This window comes from Carcharodon carcharias, chromosome 15 (genome assembly GCF_017639515.1).
Source record: "Carcharodon carcharias isolate sCarCar2 chromosome 15, sCarCar2.pri, whole genome shotgun sequence".
Lineage (NCBI taxonomy): Eukaryota > Metazoa > Chordata > Chondrichthyes > Lamniformes > Lamnidae > Carcharodon > Carcharodon carcharias.
The window spans coordinates 109177417-109196831 of record NC_054481.1 but is presented as its reverse complement, the minus strand read 5'-3'; the positions used below and the strand labels follow the sequence as shown (position 1 = coordinate 109196831).

The 19415-nt window shown below is 41.5% G+C and overlaps 1 protein-coding gene across 10 annotated transcripts in view; it reads left to right on the top strand.

Annotated features, from left to right (window-relative positions):
* The first annotated feature begins 586 nt into the window (after nt 1–586).
* The window catches only part of ubr4 (ubiquitin protein ligase E3 component n-recognin 4), a 183920-nt gene continuing 165091 nt past the window's right edge, over nt 587–19415 (top strand). For 8 of the 10 annotated variants that reach the window (XR_005945414.1, XM_041207469.1, XM_041207467.1 and 5 more), the window contains exons 1-10: nt 587–740; nt 7072–7169; nt 7721–7824; nt 10793–10922; nt 11039–11178; nt 12397–12499; nt 15010–15151; nt 15443–15567; nt 16038–16159; nt 16989–17048. Coding sequence is in view for 9 of the 10 variants with exons in the window: in XM_041207469.1 (XP_041063403.1) it covers nt 607–740; nt 7072–7169; nt 7721–7824; nt 10793–10922; nt 11039–11178; nt 12397–12499; nt 15010–15151; nt 15443–15567; nt 16038–16159; nt 16989–17048 (1158 nt within the window). In the remaining variant the exon portion in view is untranslated. Of the gene's footprint in view, nt 741–1236; nt 1326–7071; nt 7170–7720; nt 7825–10792; nt 10923–11038; nt 11179–12396; nt 12500–15009; nt 15152–15442; nt 15568–16037; nt 16160–16988; nt 17049–19415 lie in introns of those variants that run through there. The other 2 variants (XM_041207463.1, XM_041207470.1) reach the window with 2 other exon arrangements.

Sequence of the window (19415 nt, the reverse complement as noted above, 5' to 3'; positions counted from 1 at the left end):
AAATCTTGTTTAGAGTACTGTGTTCAATTCTGGACACTACCTCAAAATATATATTGGAATCGGAGAGGATGTAGCAAATTCACCAGAATGATACTGGAGGTGAAAGGGTTAAATTATGACGACGGATTGCAGAAATTCGGCTTGTATTCTCATGGGTATGGAAGATTGATATAATTGAGGTGTTTAAAATGATTAAATGAGTGATAGGGTTGATAGACGGTAATTATTTCCTATAATAGGAAATGTTAGAGCTAGGCTATTCAGGGCCAGGACGTACAAAAAGCAGTGGAAATCTGGAACTTGCTCCCCAAAAACTTGTTGGGGAGATTCAATTGAAAATTGCAAAACTGAGATTGATAGATTGCTGTTGGGTAAGGGCCATGTTGTCACTTAGCGTCCATTTCTCCCTGTTGTTACAGAGCAGATGGAAGCCTCACTCCAGAAAGCCAGGTCCTTCTCCCCTCCAGCCGCGCCCACTAGGGAAAAGCCAGAGATACGCCGCCGGGTCGACCACCCGGACAGCTTTGTGTGGCGCACCAGTGGGTAACGCGCCTGCGCATCGCCACCCGGAGTGTTTAGTGTGTTGCACCAGCAGGGCTGCGGAAGATGGCGCTGAACTCGGCCCCGGCTCCGGAGCCTGATCCGGACTGGAGTGCTGCCGTCCGCCCGCTCCTCGCCGCCTCCTACTCCACCTTCGAGCCGCGGGACATCTCTCAGCTCTTCAGCTCGGTCATTAATAGGTAAAGTGGGAGGCCGCACGTTGGCGGCCGTCCCGGGAGGAGGGGGAGGGGTGCTGGTTGCCCGGCCAGGATGGCCCAAGCATTGAGCCCCTGAGGCCTTGTATTGCATCTGCTTTCGGGCCTGGGCTCACTGGCTGCAGATTTAGCTACTGCATCCAGCGGGATAACAAGGGCGGGAGTCAGGAAATGAGCGCAGAACCTCCGGTCTGGGCGAACAGCCGGGAACTTTCTAGTATCTGAAGCAAACAAGAGGGGGAGGGGCTGCGGTGACTTACACACCCAACCCCTCCCGTTTTATTCAAGGTATAACTTGCATTTCTAAAGCGTCTTCAATGTAGACAAATATCTGAAGCGATTCGTCGATATATAAAGTTGGACAGGAGTCCAGTGGTAGGAAGGTAACAAACGCTCGATTTGAGAGATGGACTTTTGAGAAGGATCTTAAAGGATGAAAGGGAGTTGAAAAGGTGTAGAGAAGGAATTCCAGAGCCTGGGACCTACACAGTTGAAGTCATAGCCCCAAGTGGTTGGGGCCAGGAGAGGGAGGATTCGCAGAAGGCTGGAGTCAAGGACCGAAAGTTCGGGGTGGGTGGGTAACTTACGGACAGGAGTAGGCCATTTACTCCTTCTACCCTGTTCTGCCATTTAGTTATTTTGTTTGTCTTTTCAAATCTCTTTCTGATTTTAAACGCCTTGTTCAGATTACAGGGCAACCTTCCAAACTAAAAGCAATAGAAGCCAGGTTTATGCAACCTGTCCTCATAATTTAAACCATTGTGTCCTATTATCATTCCGAAAAATCTGCAGTGTTTCCCTTTTAAGGTCAGTATCTCCTATCTGAGGTTTGGTACCTAAAACTGAACACACTACTCTAGATGGAGTCTATATTAATGAAGCATAAATTTCTCCCCTTTTGTATTCCAGCCCACTTGAGATGAAGGCCAACATTTTGTGAGCCTGCTTTTTTTTTGCACCTATGCACTATCTTTTGTTGATTTGTGTTCTGGATACCCAGGTCCTGTTGCTTCTCCACAATTTACATACAAATTAGGGGCAGGAATAGGCCACTTAGGTCTGCTCCGCCATTCAGTAAGATCATGGCTGATCTAAATGTAACTTCAACCCCATGTTCCTGCCTACCCCTGAGAACCTTTCACCCCCTTCTTAATCAAGAATCTGTCTAGCTCTGCCTTAAAAATATTCAGAGACTGTTTCCACCGCCTTTTGAGGACGAGCTCCAAAGACACTTAACCCTCAGAGAAAAAAAGTTCTCCTCATCTGTCTTAAATGAGTGGCCCCTGACCCTTCACCATTAAATAAATATTGACCTGTTTGGAGCGGAAAGTGGATGATCTCACACTTGCCCACTTTCAACTCCATTACCATGGTTTTTTTCCCCCCCCCCACTCGCTTGGTTTGTTGTGTCCCTTCTAACTTCCTGTTTTTGTCCACACAACTTACTATGCTTCCTCATCCATGCCATCAAATTGATATACAGTATATGATAACCTGAGGCCCAGTAAAGATCCCCTGGGGAATTGCACAAGGTCACAGGAGGAGGTGGTGGCAGTCACTGGACTAGTATTCCAGAGACCCAGGGTAATGCTCTGGGGCCCTAGGTTTCAATCCCAACACAGCAGGTGGTGAAATCTGAGTTCAATAAAAATGTGGAATTATGAATATGATGATGACCATGAAACCATTGCTGAATGTTGTTCATTTAGCTCACTAATAGAAATCTGCCCTTGCCTGGCCTATGTGTGACTCCAGACCACAGCAACGTGGATGACTCTTTTAAAAAGTCCCCTGAACAAAGGCAGTTAAAGATGGACAATAAATTTTGGCCTAGCCAGCGACGCCCATGAATAAAAAAAATCTGGCAATCAGTCTCCAATCTCCCCACCCATATCACTCGCTTGCCTCCGATTTCAATAGTGCTTCCAAAAGCCTATTGAAATCTCTTAGGATACAGGCCAAGGTATCAAATAGTTCAATGCTACTCCACGTAGCTCCTATCACATTCAAATTATATACCTATTTTTATTGTACCTCCCTATTTTATTTAATTACCACATCTTATTTAGAATTTCCCTCTATTTGGAACAGCCCCATCACAAAATTTCCACTAATAGTTATACCTTTTAAAGTATTGAGTTCCTGAACATTGGGGCGCTCTCCACGCTGGGCTGCTTCATGATATCACTATAATGGCACCATTCAAAACGATAACCCATGATATTCTTCCAGTGTGGTTAAAATACATGTGTTTAAAGAGTGACTACTGTTCTTGCAGGATATTTTCCGATATAAATTGGATTAAAAAGTACCTTGAAATTGCCCTCCAGTTTAAAGTTTTTGGAATATTTTTATTTGCAAAATAGATTCGTGAATGCAGCTGTGGTCCTCCTGGCAAACTATGGCAGCCCAAATGTGTACTGGTGACAGCTGTGGTTGCATAATCCTGACTGAAAAATAAGCTGCTGTTCCTCTGAAAACATAAGAGATATAAATAGCATGAAGCTGGATGGGAATGACTATGCATATCATAGTCCCTGGGCCTGCTTATATGCGGTGTAATAGGACTCTGGAATTCACCTCAGCAACTTGCAGTTTGATCACTCTCTACTGATAGTGGACATATTTAAAAAGCCTGGATGAGATGGTGAGGCTTCTCTGTTCAGCCACTTTAGTCAGCTGATGACAGTGAGCTTATCTAGTTGAAAACCATCTTGTTCTGTGATCTTCTGCCAGAACCATTTGTTGGGTGCAGCAATGAGGTGTGTTGTGCCACTTCATTTACAATTGCTGTTCACAAGATTGTTGGTATTGTGCACTCTGCCAAATAAAAATGTGCAATTTAAAAATATAATAAATATAGCTTCTGTTGCCTCCCTTGGGAAGAATTTGATAGTTGGTTAGAGCATGACACTTTGCTGGGCTGTGTGGTAAAGTGAGACTTGGCGTAAGAGGATTAATTGTCCTCACTGACCTGCAGGTTGACTGGGGAACAGTGGCTGCTTGTGGAACAAACTGTACCTGTTCTGTAAATTCTCAATGTAAAACAAGAAGGCTGCATCAGCGATGCTGACGTAGAAATCCGGCTACATCCTACTTTTCTTTAGGGCATTGTTCAAATAAAATTGGATTAATAGGTAGCATTTTTGCTTCTATGTCAGAAGTTCATGAGCCAAAAGACTTGACACACAATCCAGGCTGATACACACAGTGCAGTACTCTGGGACCGCTGCACTGCTGGAGGTTCTGTCTTTCGGATGAAACGTTAAATTGAGGCCTCATCTGTCCTCTTGGGCGGATGCAAAACATCCATTGGCACTTTTTAAAGAAGTGTATGGGCATCATCCCCTGTGTCCTTGATGATATTCCCTAACCAACATTGAGAAAAAAATGTTTTCTGGTCATATTTCTCATTGTTACTTGTTGGAGCTTCCTGTATACAAATTGGTTCCCAAGTTTCCTACATTACAACAGTACCTATTTTATAGGTGCCTAATTGGCTCTAAAATTGTTTGGAACATGCTGAAAATTGCTGTTAAGAAACAAGTTATTTCTTACCAGTACATCCAGCAAGGCATCGTCCTGCTTTTTTGAATTTGTTCTTGAGATGTGCGTGTCCTTGGCAAGGTCAGCATTTGTTGTCCATCTCTAATTGCCTTTGAGCAGGTGATGGTGAGCTGCCTGCTTGTGTCAAACACTGCAGTTTGAACTTTCTCTTTTGGAACCAGGTCACCCTCCTGCCCTCTAGCTACTATTGCTTCTGTTCTGTGTGACATGCTTCAGAAGTTTGCCATACTCGAGCTCTGGACATAATTTTCAGTGATGAAGCAGATAAGCCTCAAGAATTCTGGACTGCAGTGTTAGAGCATCTCTAAAGGCTCAGACAGAAGTCCTGTCTCAAAATGCAGATGTGCAAGATCAGTGCTGATCAACTGAAATTGCTGACTGGCCACAGGTGTAGTTGCAATGAAACTGCCTCTAGGCTGTGGAGGCTGGGGTTCAATTGAAATTTTAAAAATTAAGCTTGGTAGATTTTTGTTGACTCAGTATCAAGATATGGAACAAAGGCAGGTGAATTGAGGTACATTTCAGCCATGAACTAGTTTGGAATGGTGGAGCAGGCTTAAGGGTCTGAATGGCCGCCGCCTCTATGTTAGCAATAGGCACTCATTTTAGTAGAAAATGCTTTACATACCCTACACAGTAGCACAATACCACTTTCACAATACCAATGTTCAGTAACCACTTAATGATCAAAATCACTAACAATTTATAACAGATACATAAAAAGGTTAAGGTTCTCATGAATAAACTGTGAATGTAAATATTGAGATCACAAGCTCCATGACTGCCTATCATTCTTGACAAATTAGAAAGGTAATGAGCCATATCTGGATACACAACGAGCCTCGTAAGGCTCTTTGCTAAAGTATTCAACATCTCTAAGCTTGGTTTGATACAGAGCCAAAGAAACACGCCTGAGTTTGCCCAAATTCTGCAGTAAAAACTTGCATCTTAAACAGGGCCTAGTTGCGTTGCACTGTACTTGAACTGTTTGAGTGTGAATGCTTAATTTAAATGTGACAACAGATAGTGACCAGTGGAATTTGTCTTGATTTGGTTACTGAAGAACAGTAACCAGCCACATTGGTTTATATACGGATATTCCCTGACAAAAGCACGTTCTATTAGCATGTTTTCATTTTAGCATGTTTTGTAAATTAGGGAACTTATCTGAATAGCACTGCCTCAGTTTTTGTTTTAGTGTGATTACTACACGTGCCAAGAACTTTGTTGTAACTGCGCATGCTTGGTCAGTTTTTTTAAACACTCCATTGATTCGCTCGCCGCTTCTCCTGCCCCCTTGCTCCCTCACGTTCACTGCCCCTTCCTTGTCGCTTCCCTCTCCTGAGCCCTAGCTATGAGCAAGGACTCTGGAAATGGGAAGCAGCAAGGCGCCAGGGGAGGGGCTGCGAGTGGGATGGAGCAGGGTTGGCTTGGGAGAGGGAAGTAGCCAGTGGGAGGGAACGAAGGAGAGGAAAGTAGTGAGCAAGAAGGGCTGCGAGTCGGTGACAGGAAGCAGTGAATGGGTGGCAGAGAATGGCAAGTGGCAGGTGAGTAGTAAATGGGAAGAAGATTTTTGGACCATTTAGGCTCAAGGCAGTCAGTAGGTTTTTAATGTAAAAATTACAGGTCCGGAATGTAACCCACCGTTATTACGTGCTTTCTTATGGGAAAGTGATTTTTGTTTAGCACGTTTTTGTTTAGCATGCTGTTTTTTAGGAACACGAGTACAAACTGGGGATAGCTGTAGATGTTTCTTTCCTATTTCTGATGTCAGATGAGGCTGAAGTTTGAACCCTCAGCCTTCTGGTTAAAAGCCTGAGACTTTGCTGATGGAGTAATTGGTATTCAAATATGAGCCTTCTCCCAAGTATCAGTATAGTGATGGAAAGAGTCATTGCCAGTGCCATCAAGTGATACCTATTCTCTCTCCTCCTTAATAACAAAAGCATGCTACTGGTCAGTTTGGGTTCTATTGGATTCACTTGCCCCAGACCTCGTGATAACCTTGATCCAGACTTGGATGCAAGAACCGAATGTCAAGAGATAAGAGTATCTGTTCTTGACATTAAGTCAGCATTTGACCAAGTATAGTGTTAAGGAGTCCTAGCAAAACTGGTCAATGGCATTATACCTGACACAAAGGAATATGATTATGGTTGTTGGAGGCCATTCAGCACAGTCTAGGATATCACTGCAGAAGCATCCTTAGCCTGGCCATCTTTAGCTGCTTCATCAATTAGTTTCCATCTATAGGGTCAGGAGTGAGCTTTTCCACTGATAATTCCACAGTGCTCATCTCAGTTCAAACTCTTGCCTCCCAATTTCACTTTTGACTCATAGATCAAGCAGGCTTGGCAATATCTTCTCCTTCATTGTTGCTGAGTCAGATCTAAGATTTCCCTTTCTAATACCATTATGGGAGCAACATCACCAAACGGACTATTAACGTTTCAAAAAGGCAACTCATCAACGTCTTGGCAATTTGGTATAGGCAATAAATTGTCAGTGTTTTCCACTTCCTGAGCCCAAATCAAAAAGTTGCAAAGCTGCTTGAATGCAATATGTAATATTTTTTGACCCAACTGGAGTGCAACCTGATGCTAAATTTGTACTGGATGATAATTTGAAAGGATAATTAAAATTTTAAAATGTGAATATTGAAGTGATCCATCCTGTTTCTTTCTCTGGGTTTGGTTAGGTTGTACTTGTGTTACTTTAAAGCTTTTAACTCACTTGTTTTGTATTTCAGTGAGAAACAGATTCTGCATCATGACAAACAATACGAGCCCTTCTATTCCTCGTTTGTGGCTCTGTCTGCACATTACATTTCAACAGTCTGTGCACAGAGTGAGTGTTTCTAATCAAATCTTCATTTGTTTGTTGATGCCATCTAAACTCAAGTCACAAAGAATAGTAATGCTTGTCAGTGTGAAGAGTGTTGAATCCTTTTATTTTGAGTTATGTTCAGCAAAAGCTCCCGAACTGAGGAATTGGAGGTGGCACTGTGACTCCAGTGTAAGGAAGTGTTGTGATGATGCAACACAAGTCTGGGCATTTGGCCAGTCAGGGGTCATCCCTTTAACACAATAACACCTCTTGCAGTGCTTAGTTGTATTTGAAATAATCAAATGTTTTTGGATGTATTACCATGCTTTATAGACCATTACAGGATCATGGAATGACAGAGCACAGGAAGAGGCCATTTGGCCCATCATACCTGTGTCTGTTCTTTGAAAGAACCACCCAATTTATCTCATTCACACATTTTCTTTGAAGAGTTTCTGGATTTTTCCAGGTTAATACAGACGAGTTATATTTGGTCAATTTTTAATTCCTAAAATATTTATTGTTTTGGAAAGTCTAACTTGATGCTAACCTTTCTTTTTCAATATTTCTAGTTCCTAGGAACCAGCTGCTGTCTGTTGCAGCTGCATGTAAAGTCCTGATTGAATTCTCATTGATGCGTCTTGAGAATCCAGATGAAGCATGCGCTGTTTCACAGGTGAGAATTTAAAAACTCCTTCATTACAAACCCCTGAATTCCCTTGCATGAATTGTTATTGTCTGCCCTTAATTAAGCCAAGTCTTTCTAAATGTTAAGTTCATCGTAACATGGGCTCGATAAGCTTACTTATTGTTGATCTTAGACTAGCTCGTCTATAGTTAATTTATCCATTCCACCCTCCTTGAGTGGAGTTATAATATTGGCAACCCTCCAATTCCTCAGCAAAAATTCCATATCCAAGGATGTTTGAAAAATTACCTTCCATTCCTTCCCTACTCCAGCTGCTGAAACCCTCATCTATGCTGTTGTCACCTCCAGCCTCCCCTCTGGTCACCCAAGTTCCAGTCTATGTGAATTCAAAGTCGTTCAGAATTCTGACCGCATCCTATCATACATTGTCTCACTCACATATTTCCTCATTCTTGCCAGTTTACATTGGATATCCATCCATCAGCACGTAGATTCAGATATCTTTTTTTAATGAATCCATCTGTGGTCTTGCTGACCTTGTCTCTGCAGCTGCTTCCAGTCCTATGTTCTTACGTGTGTTCTCCATTCTTCCATCTCTGGTCTACTGCATTTTCCTTCTGCTGTATGGTTAGTGATAGTGCTTTGTAAACAGGATCAAAAATCAATAAAAAAAAGTCTAATGGAATGTTGGCCTTTATCTCAAAGGATCGAAATAATGCTTCAGTTGTCTAGGGTCTTGGTCAGGTACCATCTGGAGCAGTGTGTTCAGTTTTGGACAGCACAGCTCAGGAAAGATATATTGACCGTGGAGGGGTGCAACACGCATTCATCAAAATGATGCTGGCCTTAGAGGGTTTAATTATGGGGACAGATTGCAAAAATGCTTGTACTCCCTCAAGTATAGGAGCTTGAGTGATCTGATCAAAATGTTTAAAATGTTAATTTGAAAGATGAAATATCAAGAAACTATTTCCTTTTCTGTGGGAGTTAAGAACAAGAGGGCATAATTTTAAAATTAGAATTAGGAGTGAAATGAGCAAGCATTTTTTCCACATGCGCCGTAGTACAAATTTAGAACTCTTTCCCTTCTTGCTCCCTGTCCCAACTCACCATTGCCACTCCCAAAAGCTGTGGATGCTCAGGCTCAATTGGAGGTTTTGAGACTGAGGTCGATAGCTTTTTGTTAAGTAAAGCTATCAAGGGAAGTGGAGCGAAGATGGGAAAATGGAATCGAGGTGCAGATCAGTCATGATCTAATTTAGGTGCAGAAATGGCCGAAATGCTGAATTGCCTGTTGCTGATCCTAATTATCCTATGTTTAGCTGTCTCACTGAAATTTCTTCCCTTGCACATCTCTGAGCTTTCAGAAGCCACCTTAAAATCTACTTGTTGCCAGTGCTTTTGGCCACCTCCTTTAGCCTTTTCACTGCTCAGATCTGAACGATGCCATGATGTAGATTGAGATGTTTTGATGTGTTCAAGATGTGTAATTTGAGCACATTTTGCACCAACCTCAGTAAATTCCAATATAACTTACTGATGGTTGATTGATTAAAAGTGTTGAATAACTGAAATATAAAAAATAAGGAGGTCCCAGATCATTTTAGTTAGCTAATCAGAGGTGGAATAGTGGGGCAAATCAAGGAGACCCTGGACAGCAATGACCTCTGCTGGACTGCTCACTTGTGCAGAAGATTTGGTTTGTCAGTGATATCCATGATTGAAGAGCTTGCTCATGTTTGTTATTATATGAATGATGGTACCCAGATGGCAACCTGGAGTACCACAGGGATCAATGCTGGACCCAAAATTATTTACAATATATATTAATGACTTGGATGATGGAAGTGAATGTACTATCACCAAGTTTGCGGATGACACAAAAATAAGCAGGAAGGCAAGTGATGAGGATGTCACAAAGCGTCTACAGAGGGATATAGACATGTTAAGTGAATGGGCAAAAACTGGAATATAATGTGGGAAAATGTGAGGTTATGCACTTTGGCACGAGGAATCAAACAGATGAACATTAGTTAAATGGAGAAAGACTGCAGAAAGCTGCAGCACAGAGGGATTTGGGGGCCCTCATGCATGAATTCCAAAAAGCTAACATACAAGTTCAGCAGGTAATAGGCAGGCAAATGGAATGTTGGCCATTATTTCAAAGGGAATGGAGTATAAAAATAGGGAAGTCTTCCTAAAACTGTACAAGGCACTAGTTAGACCACACCAAGAATACTGTGAACAGTTTTGGTCCCCTTATCTAAGGAAAGATATACTGACATTGCAGGCAGTCCAGAGAAGGTTCACTAGGTTGATCCCAGGTATGGAGGGATTTTCTTCTGAGGAGAGGTTGAGTAGGTTGGGCCTGTACTCATTGGAGTTAAGAAGAATGAGAAGCAACCTTATTGAAAATATAAGATTCTTAGGGGCCTTGACAATGTAGTTGCTGAGAGGTTGTTTCCCCTTGTGGGAGAATCTAGGACCAGAGGGCATAATCCCAGAATAAGGGGTCGCAGACAGAAATGAGGAGGAATTTCTTCTCCGAGGGCAGCGAATCTGTGGAATTCTTTACCGCAGGGAGTTGTAGAGGGTGGGTTGTTAAGTATATTCAAGGCGGAGATAGACAGATCTTTAATCAGTAAGGGATTCGAGGGTTATGGGGAAAAGGCAGGACAGTGGAGTTGAGGATGATCAGATCAGCCATGATCTTATTGAATGGTGGAGCAGACTCGATGGGCCGAATAGCCTACTTCTGCTCCTACATCTTACGGTCTTCTGTTTGAATGCACAAACACTGGTCATAAGTCAGTGGATTTAGGAAAGGGAATATGAAAAGCAACAAAAGAAAAAATCAAACAAGAACCTTGAGAGGCTTCGTCTGAATAGAAAGATTTTTCCTAAGTTTATGCTAAATTATTTTGACGTTTTGTATTATGTATAACATTTGCTGTTTTTTGACCCTGTCCTGTTATATTCACCACTTCCGCCTCAGAAACACTTGATCCTCTTGATCAAGGGCCTTTGTACTGGTTGCAGCCGACTAGACAGGACTGAAATCATTACGTTCACAGCAATGATGAAGTCAGCTAAACTTCCGATGACGATAAAGACTCTCTCAGATGGTAGGTCTTTGTATTGGGAAGTTAAAGATTATTTTCTGGTTACAGTTAATTTCTGCACAGGTGATTGTTGATTATTTTGCTGAAAGTTTTGCTCATCTGTGAATCTCTTCACACAGTAGAGGACCAGAAAGAGTCCATCTCTCCAGTGACACCTGAACTTCGACAAAAGGAAGTGCAAATGAATTTTTTAAGCCAACTAACCTCAGTTTTCGACCCTGATGTGTCAGCCTCATCTGCCCCATCTCTTGTGGTTCAGGTATGGACTTGGGTAAATGAATGCTGCATCTTTTGACATGGACCTAGTTAACAGTGTTCCCTCTAAGCTGTGTGGGTGGAATGGGCTGCGCAGTGCAATGTTTCCTTTATGGTGCACGCTGTGTGTCAATTTTGAGGGACCGTACGGTGCAACAAGCCGGCTGTGCACAGCTAACAGTCTTTAGAGGAAACATTGCTTATTAATTTCCATAAAATAATAGGACAATGCCGTGTGTGTGGAGAATGCCTAGTATTGTAGATGCTGTGGACTGTCACTAAAGGTGTGATGGTGATGTGGGGTATAGTAAAGGGTATCATACTCAATTGCTGTGGCTAAAATTTCTAAACGGGGTGGATCCTTTCAGAATAAAGTTATGCAAGTAAACTTGGTAAACTGTTTTGGACCCAGTGCAAAGGTGGTTTTGTTAGGGATCAGTGTTTGAAACAACACTTGAGCTTCTAAAATTTTCAGAAAATATGACAATGGTAGTTATGTATTTAAAGGACATGAATTTTGGGAAACAAAACGTTTCCTTTGTTTTACACTCTCCTTGTCAGTATCCACTGCAGATTATGTATAGCAGGGTAAACACCCTTTTTCCCAGCATAGGAACAGGAGGCCATTCAACCTCTTGATCCGGTTCCATCATATAATTAGATATTGCTGATCTGTACCTTAATTCCATCCACCTACCTATTCAAGTTCAGAGGCCTTGTATTTTGTATTGGAAGAGCACTTTTCCCTGCACCAATGTGATATTAGTTACCTGCACTATTTTCTTGAATATCTGCCAGTTTGTTGGAAGTTACTGTTGAATTATTGGCTGCATTGTGGTGTGGACTTGTACCTGCTAGAAGGTGGATCATAACTGCCTCAAAACTACCCAGTGTACTTATGTCCTTTTTTTTAACTGTTAAGGTTGGATTTGAATCCAGGTTAAAAGTGACAGTCAAGTGTTCACACAATGCGACTTGGCCCCAAATATATTTCTGTTTTTTATCTGGCAATGTTTCATAAGAGCGTAATTAGCTTTGCAAATGTTCAGAAGGTGGTTGAAGGCAAGTGGAACAGAGATATGATAGACAGGGTGAGCACATGGAATTAGAGCTACTGTTGTAAGTGGAGCAGGGGAAGGTGGTTAAACACCAATGAGGACAGGGATGGTTGAGGAGCCTGTTTCCATGCCATAATTTCTGTGTAATCCTTTTTATATGTCAGGTGGATGGAGAAAGCGATGAACAGGCTGGAACTGATCAAGCATCAGTTGCTAAGATGAAAAGTGCATTTATCGCACAGAATGTATCCAGTTTACAAGCACTGGGTGAGTTTAAAATGAAAATGCCATGATGGTCATTGAAGCAATGTGATTTTTTATTTTAAATTCAAAAAATGTTCACAGTGAATAGAGGAAAATTAGTTTTTTTAAAAAAAAACCTTTTGAAAAAACTGCTGCATCATAAAAAGCATGGAATAATTGTTCTGAACTGACAGTTTCTGTCTGTTATTAAAATACTTGGGTTTTGTTGAATTCAGTGCTCACAAATATTTAGAACACACTTACTTGCTTTGAGCAATTATGATGTACATACTATAGTGTGTCCTCTTTTATTCCCCTTGCCCAAGTTTCCTGCTCACTTCTCCCAAAGTCTTTGATTCTTGCTATGATGCCGTTTTACAGGCGTGAGCAGAAATTCACTGGGTACCTCCCTTGGGTGCCCATTCTTTATATGTGAGCTTTGAATTTCAGCACACCTCTGACCTGTGGAAGTAATGACATCGCAATCAATGTTCACCTGATCGCTGATTTTTTCCCCTCTTTCTTCATCCAGAGGTGCTGAAGCTAATTATAGCTTCCCTGCAATCAGCTAACTCAACACAGGGATCACACCTGTGACTGGTTTATGTCCTGGTAGGAAACTTTCTGGCCATGTTATGCAAACTCATTAGGCAGCTTTCTTTGCAGACTCATTAGAGTTGGGCTCTTTGGTTAAGTATAAACTAGCTTCATTTCTAGGATATAGGAATAGTAGTAGGCTATTTAGCCCCTTGAGCCTCTTCTGGCATTCAGAGAGATTGTGGCTGATCTATGACCTAATTCCATGTACAGTCGATTACAAAGAAAGCTTTGAGTTAGTCCATATTCAAATTACAACCTTTAATCCGAGATGCTGCCTGAACAACGATCCCACGAATTTAGAAAGATGTCCAAGCAACTGATATAAGGAGATAATGTCAGTACTGCAGAATGTGGCAATTTGTGACCATTGAGACTGTTTTGGGTGGGTAATTTCTACATCATGAATCACTCTTGCTCAAGAGTTGTTGAGCTCGAGCGTGAGATAGAGACACTTGGCCATAAAAGGAAGGAGGAGGAATATCTGGCTAATTTAATCAAGAATACAGTCACATGAAGAGAGAGACAGGCACAGGGAGAGGTGTGTGTGACTTGCAGTCAGTGGGCCAGATGAAACCTCGTGGAGATACAATAAAAAATAGCATGGATCTCTGTAAGAAAGGTCAAGTTTAACCAACTTTATTAGATTCTTTGAAGAAATAAATAATCGACCTTGGTAATACAGACATAAGAGGGTCAGGGTGTGTGGAGTCACGGGCCAGGGAGTAGAATGGATTGAAGGATGGCTACAAAACCAAAAACAGGTGAGGTGTTAAAGGGAGCTTCTCAGACATACAGAAAGTTCGAAGTGGTATCCCACAGGGACCATTGTTGTTTACCATATACATAGTTATTTGGACTTGAGAATTGAACATTCAGTGTGGAAGTTTGCAAATGACTCCATATAATGAGGGATGTAACTAATGTGGAGGACAGCACCCAAATGCTGGAAGGCAAAATCCAGGTTTGCAGAATCACCTACTGGCAGCAGGTTTTCTTCCCTAAAGAACATTGGCAAACCAGTGGAATTTTTATAACAATCTGATGGCTTCATAGCCATTTTACTGGTACAAAAGCAAAATACTGCAGATGCTGGAAATCTGAAATAAAAACAAAATGCTGGAAATGTTCAGCAGGCCTGGCAGCATCTGCGGAGCGAGACACAAAGCTAGTGTTTCAGGTCAATGATCTTTCATCGGGACAAGTTCTGATGAAAGGTCACCAAGCTGAATTGTTAACTTTGTTTCTCCCTGAACAGATGCTGCCAGACCTGCTGAACATTTCCAACATTTTCTATTTTTATTTCCCTTTACAGATACCAGCTTTTTATTCCAATTTATTCATTTTAACCAAATTCAAATTCTTAACTTGCATTGAGGGATTTCTGTGAATTACTCATCCAGTAACCATTAGACTATTGTATTTAATGAAAGGTCAAGCACATCACATGCGCTGCATTCCCTTCTTCAATGCAACAATTAATTTCCTTAAATTTGATTAAGTTAGTCAGGCATGACCTGCCATTTACAAATCCATATTGACTGTCTCTAATTAGTCCACGTTTTTTGCCACCTTCTGTGGTCTAGCAGTTTTTGTATTAAAAGCATAAGGCTATAATAGATTTATAACGATCTTGCTTATCTCTTTCTCCTAGTTGAATGGGGGTTTAACATTAATCACCCCTAGTCCTTTGGTATGATTTCTGTTTTCAAAGTATTTTGGTTAGTGCCTTTGCTCTCACTGTGGATATGAACATTTACTTCTACTGAATTTAGGTTGTTATAATGACAGATGGTCTGAATGTGCTGACTCTGAGTTACCACACAAATGGTTAATCTGAGCGTATTGGATCTAGTTCCATATGTGGGTGCATGATTTAGTAGGTGTAGTTACTTCAGTGTTAAAAGACGAATGTTGACTTTTTTCCCTTTTTGTAGGAGGCTCTGAGAAGTTGCTACGTGTCTGTTTAAACCTTCCCTACTTTCTGCGCTACATCAACCGTTTCCAGGATGCTGTCTCAGCCAACTCGTTTTTCATAATGCCTGCAACAGTTGCAGATGCAACTGCTGTGCGAAATGGGTGAGTCATGAACACTCATTGAAGACTGATGGGTATGATTCTTGATCAGATCATTAGCTAAAAAAGCCACAATGTATTGATTGATGTGGTGCAACATAAATCTGACCACTTTCTTGGTCTGCATCAATTGTGAAAGTAGACTCCTTTTGAGCAGGTTTGATGGTTAGTCCCAGTGAGAATTAGTCTGACAGATGGATCTGATGACCTCTTCATGTGAAACTCTAATGTATGTAGATTTTTGATTTCTACAGTGCTTGTTTTTTTTTAAGGACTCTATTGCTGTTTCTTCAGATTCCATTCCCTCGTAATTGATGTTACCATGGCTTTGGACACACTCTCGCTGCCTGTTCTTGAGCCACTGACTCCTGCAAGGTTGCAGGATGTGACTGTACTGGCACTGAGTTGTCTGTATGCAGGTCAGTCTGAGAAAGAGTAAAGTAACTTCCCAGTGCTGGGTAGCATGGGGTAACATTTGCAAGATGCATGCTAACTTGTTCAAAATAAATGGAGTATGAGATCTGCCCAGGGCATTGAAGAGACAGTACCATGATTTGCCATTTTCACCTTGCGAGCTGCTTCAGTAAATGATCATTAACTGTTACTGCCACCTTGTTAACTTGTGTATTATTTTTGTTCACTTGTCATTTGAGTTTACCACTTAGTGATGGTGGATTTTTTCACATTAGGACCATATTATGATGTGATATATCTGGTACAGTAATCCTTTGGCAGAGATCCAGCTTTTTCCCACCACAGTACAAATGAATTTTTTAAAACCTTGCTTTTGACAGTCTGTAAAGTTACATTTAGTGGGTAAAATCTAATCCAGATTTTGGATATGGTGATATTATTAACTTGACTAATTTCCAGTGTTCCCTCTCATTAGGAGTGAGCGTTGCAACGTGCATGGCTATTCTACATGTAGGCAGCAGCCTGCAAGTACGATCTGGGTCTACCAGTAAAGAAGAAGACTACGAGAATGATGCAGCTACAATTGTACAGAAATGTGTAAGTGCTGAATAAGCAGGCTCGTTCTATCTAATGTGTAGCATTTAATGTTTGAAGTAATGATCAGGCTTGGGAACAATTTGATTTATTTTCACTTTGTTGGCTTCAGTGTGGCCAGATAAAAGTGAGTGTGACCCTGTCCTAGGCAGGATGCAGATAGTTTACAGTAAGATTGACTGAACAAAGACAATGTCCAAATAGGGACTGTGTAAAGTAGAAACCTCATTACTGTGTAAGGTACATGTTTACATTATGTACACTAGAGTACATTGTTATTGAATGACCTCTTTGCTTTCAGAAGATGTGGTCACATTTTTAAAAAACTTAACATACCTGTCCTGTACATCTGCCAGGTGAGGGCGGTTCTTTTGTCTGTTTCACATGTGGAACACTCAATCCTAAAAGAGCTACACTGAGACTGCTAATAATTTCGTATAGATGCAGTGCTGCTAGCTAGATCTGAAAAAGTCTAAGAGATAAAAAGACAGTGTGCTGATGATGCCTTCTAGTTTCCCTCAGCATTATATCACTTAACTCTGACAACTCTTGGGGTTTTGCTGAATTTGGACTGGTTTGGATTACCCTTCTATTTGGAAATAACATGTAATCTTTGTATCAAATTATTTTATATCAGGGCACAGCTGATGGTCATTCAGCCCAAGCAACCTGTCCTGGTGTGAGCCTTAAGCTATCAACTCTAATACTATTTCTCTACCCCTTCTCCATAACTTATCATGGAATCGCTGTGGATATGAGGCTGTGATTAAGGCATTTCTGTATACCATGTCTGAGGTCATCACTAAATGAATGTACTGTTCACTATTTACAGCTAGAAATCTACGACATGATTGGCCAAGCTATTAACAGCTCACGACGTGCAGGTGGTGAGGTAAGGAGTCTGCAGCATTTTGCTGAGCAAGGATGAAATTTGTTGTTGCTTATGAACATCTTACAGTAGAGAAGTTGAAGATTGTGTTGTAGTTTGGGTAGCATAAGGTGGCCTTTCATTCTGTGTCAGGGGATAAATGGGATTTGATAATTGCTGCAATAAGCCCTGGACTGTTATGTCTCCTGAGTTTATGTAACATACTATTGTTACTTGCATAGAATAACTTTGAACTGTGTAAGATGTACATTTGATTCATAGGCCTCAGTGCACCATGATTCTTAAAGACTCTGTTTTGTTGTGATGCAAGCAAGACAAATCTTTGTTCTTAGAAGATTTTGGTGAGCATTGTGGTAATGGTGCTCCCATGTTGGTGTTAGGTAGGGAACTGCAGGATAGTCACCAAGTAACAATGAAGGAAAATATGTCTTAAGTCAGGATGGTGTGAGACATCATGGTTATGGTGATCTGGTTATTGCTGCTCTTGTCTTTATCAGAGGTAGAGTGTCGCAGAAGTAACCTTGGTGAGTTGCTCCACTTGATTCCTACAGATTGTACTCATTGCAGCCACAGTGCTGGAGGGGGGAGATAATTAATCAAGTGATAGGGACCTCAATAAAGTGAAATGCTCCACCCTGAATGGTGTCAAGCTACTTGTGTTGCATCCAGGCATTAAGTATTCCATCACATTCCAGACTTGAACCTTGTAGATGATGGAGAGACTTTGATGGATCAGGAGGTGAGCCACTTATCAAGAGTATACCAGCCTGTTTCCTCCTTGTAGGCATGGGATTGATCCCAATATGCAGTATTGATGGGTTGGGACTCGATTATAAGACCATAAGATGTAGGAGCAGAAGTAGGCCATTTGGCCCATCGAGTCTGCTCCACCATTCAATGAGATCATGGCTGATCTGATAATCCTCAACTCCACTTTCCTGCCTTTTCCTCATTACCCTTGATTCCTTTAATGATTAAAAACCTGTCTGTCTCGGCCTTGAATATACTTAACGACCCAGCTGCTACAGCCCTCTGTGGTAAAGAATTCCACAGATTAACTAACCTCAGAGAAAAAATTTCTCCTCACCCTGTTTTAAATGGGTGATGCCTTACTCTTGAGATTATGCCTCTGGTCCTAGACTCTCCCACAAGGGGAAACAACCTCTCAGCATTGACCCTGTCAAGCCCTCTAAGAATCAATAAGGTCACCTCTCATTCTTCTAAACTCCAATGAGTACAGGCTCAACCTCTCCTCAGAAGAAAATCCTTCCGTACCCGGAATCAACCTAGTGAGCCTTCTCTGGACAGCCTCCAATGCCAGTATATGTTTCCTTTGGTAATGGGACCAAAACTGTTCACTGTATTCTAGGTGTGGTCTAACTAGTGCCTTGTATAGCTTTAGCAAGACTTCCCTATTCTTAAAATCCATTCCCTTTGAAATAAAGGCCAACATTCCATTTGCCTTCCCTATTACGTTGGCCATGTGATAATGGCTGGGCTTTCTCTTGTTCGAGATGGTGATTAATGATATGATTAAATGCCACAGTTTATGTGACACAAATTTGGGCTGTTGCTTGTCAGCACAAGTCTGAAGGTTATCCATACCCTATTGTAAGCTGGCATTAGCTGCTTCATTATTAGAGTTGTGAAATGGAGTTGAGCCTTGTTGCTTGTCAGCACAAGTCTGAAGGTTATCCACACCCTACTGTAAGCTGGCATTAGCTGCTTCATTATTAGAGTTGTGTAATGGAGTTGAGCCTTGTGGCATGCTCCCATATGGCGAACAGGCCCACATTTAACTATGTGATTGGCGGGGAGGGCGAGTAAGAGAAGGTCATTGATGAGGATGAGTGGGTTAAGGTTGTTTCTTTGCAAAACTCCTGCAATGATGTCCTCAAGGTGTAATTATTGGGCACCAACAACAAAAGCCATCTTCCTTTGCGTCAGGTATGACTCCAGCCATTGGAAGGTTCTTCCTTCGATTCCAAAAGATTTGGTGTAGAGCTCCTTGGGGCCGCACTTAGTTGAATCCTCCCTTGAGGTGAAAAAAGTTACTTTCACTTCTCCCTGACATTCAGCTCTTTTGTCCATACCTCGATAACAGCTATGATGAAGTCTTGAGGTGAGTGGTTCTGGCAAAATCCAAATTGACCATCTGGTTATTTATGAATAGATGTTGCTTGATGGCACGATTGATGACTCTTTCCATTGCTCTCCTAGTAGTAGTACAGTGGGAATTCGTTCAGTTAGATTTATTTTGTTTTTCTGTAGAATTGGCATACTCTGAAATTTTTCACATCGTTGGGAATATGCCCATGTCATTGCTGTATTTGAACAGCTTGGTTCTGATACACAGGCCTTTCGCTTGAC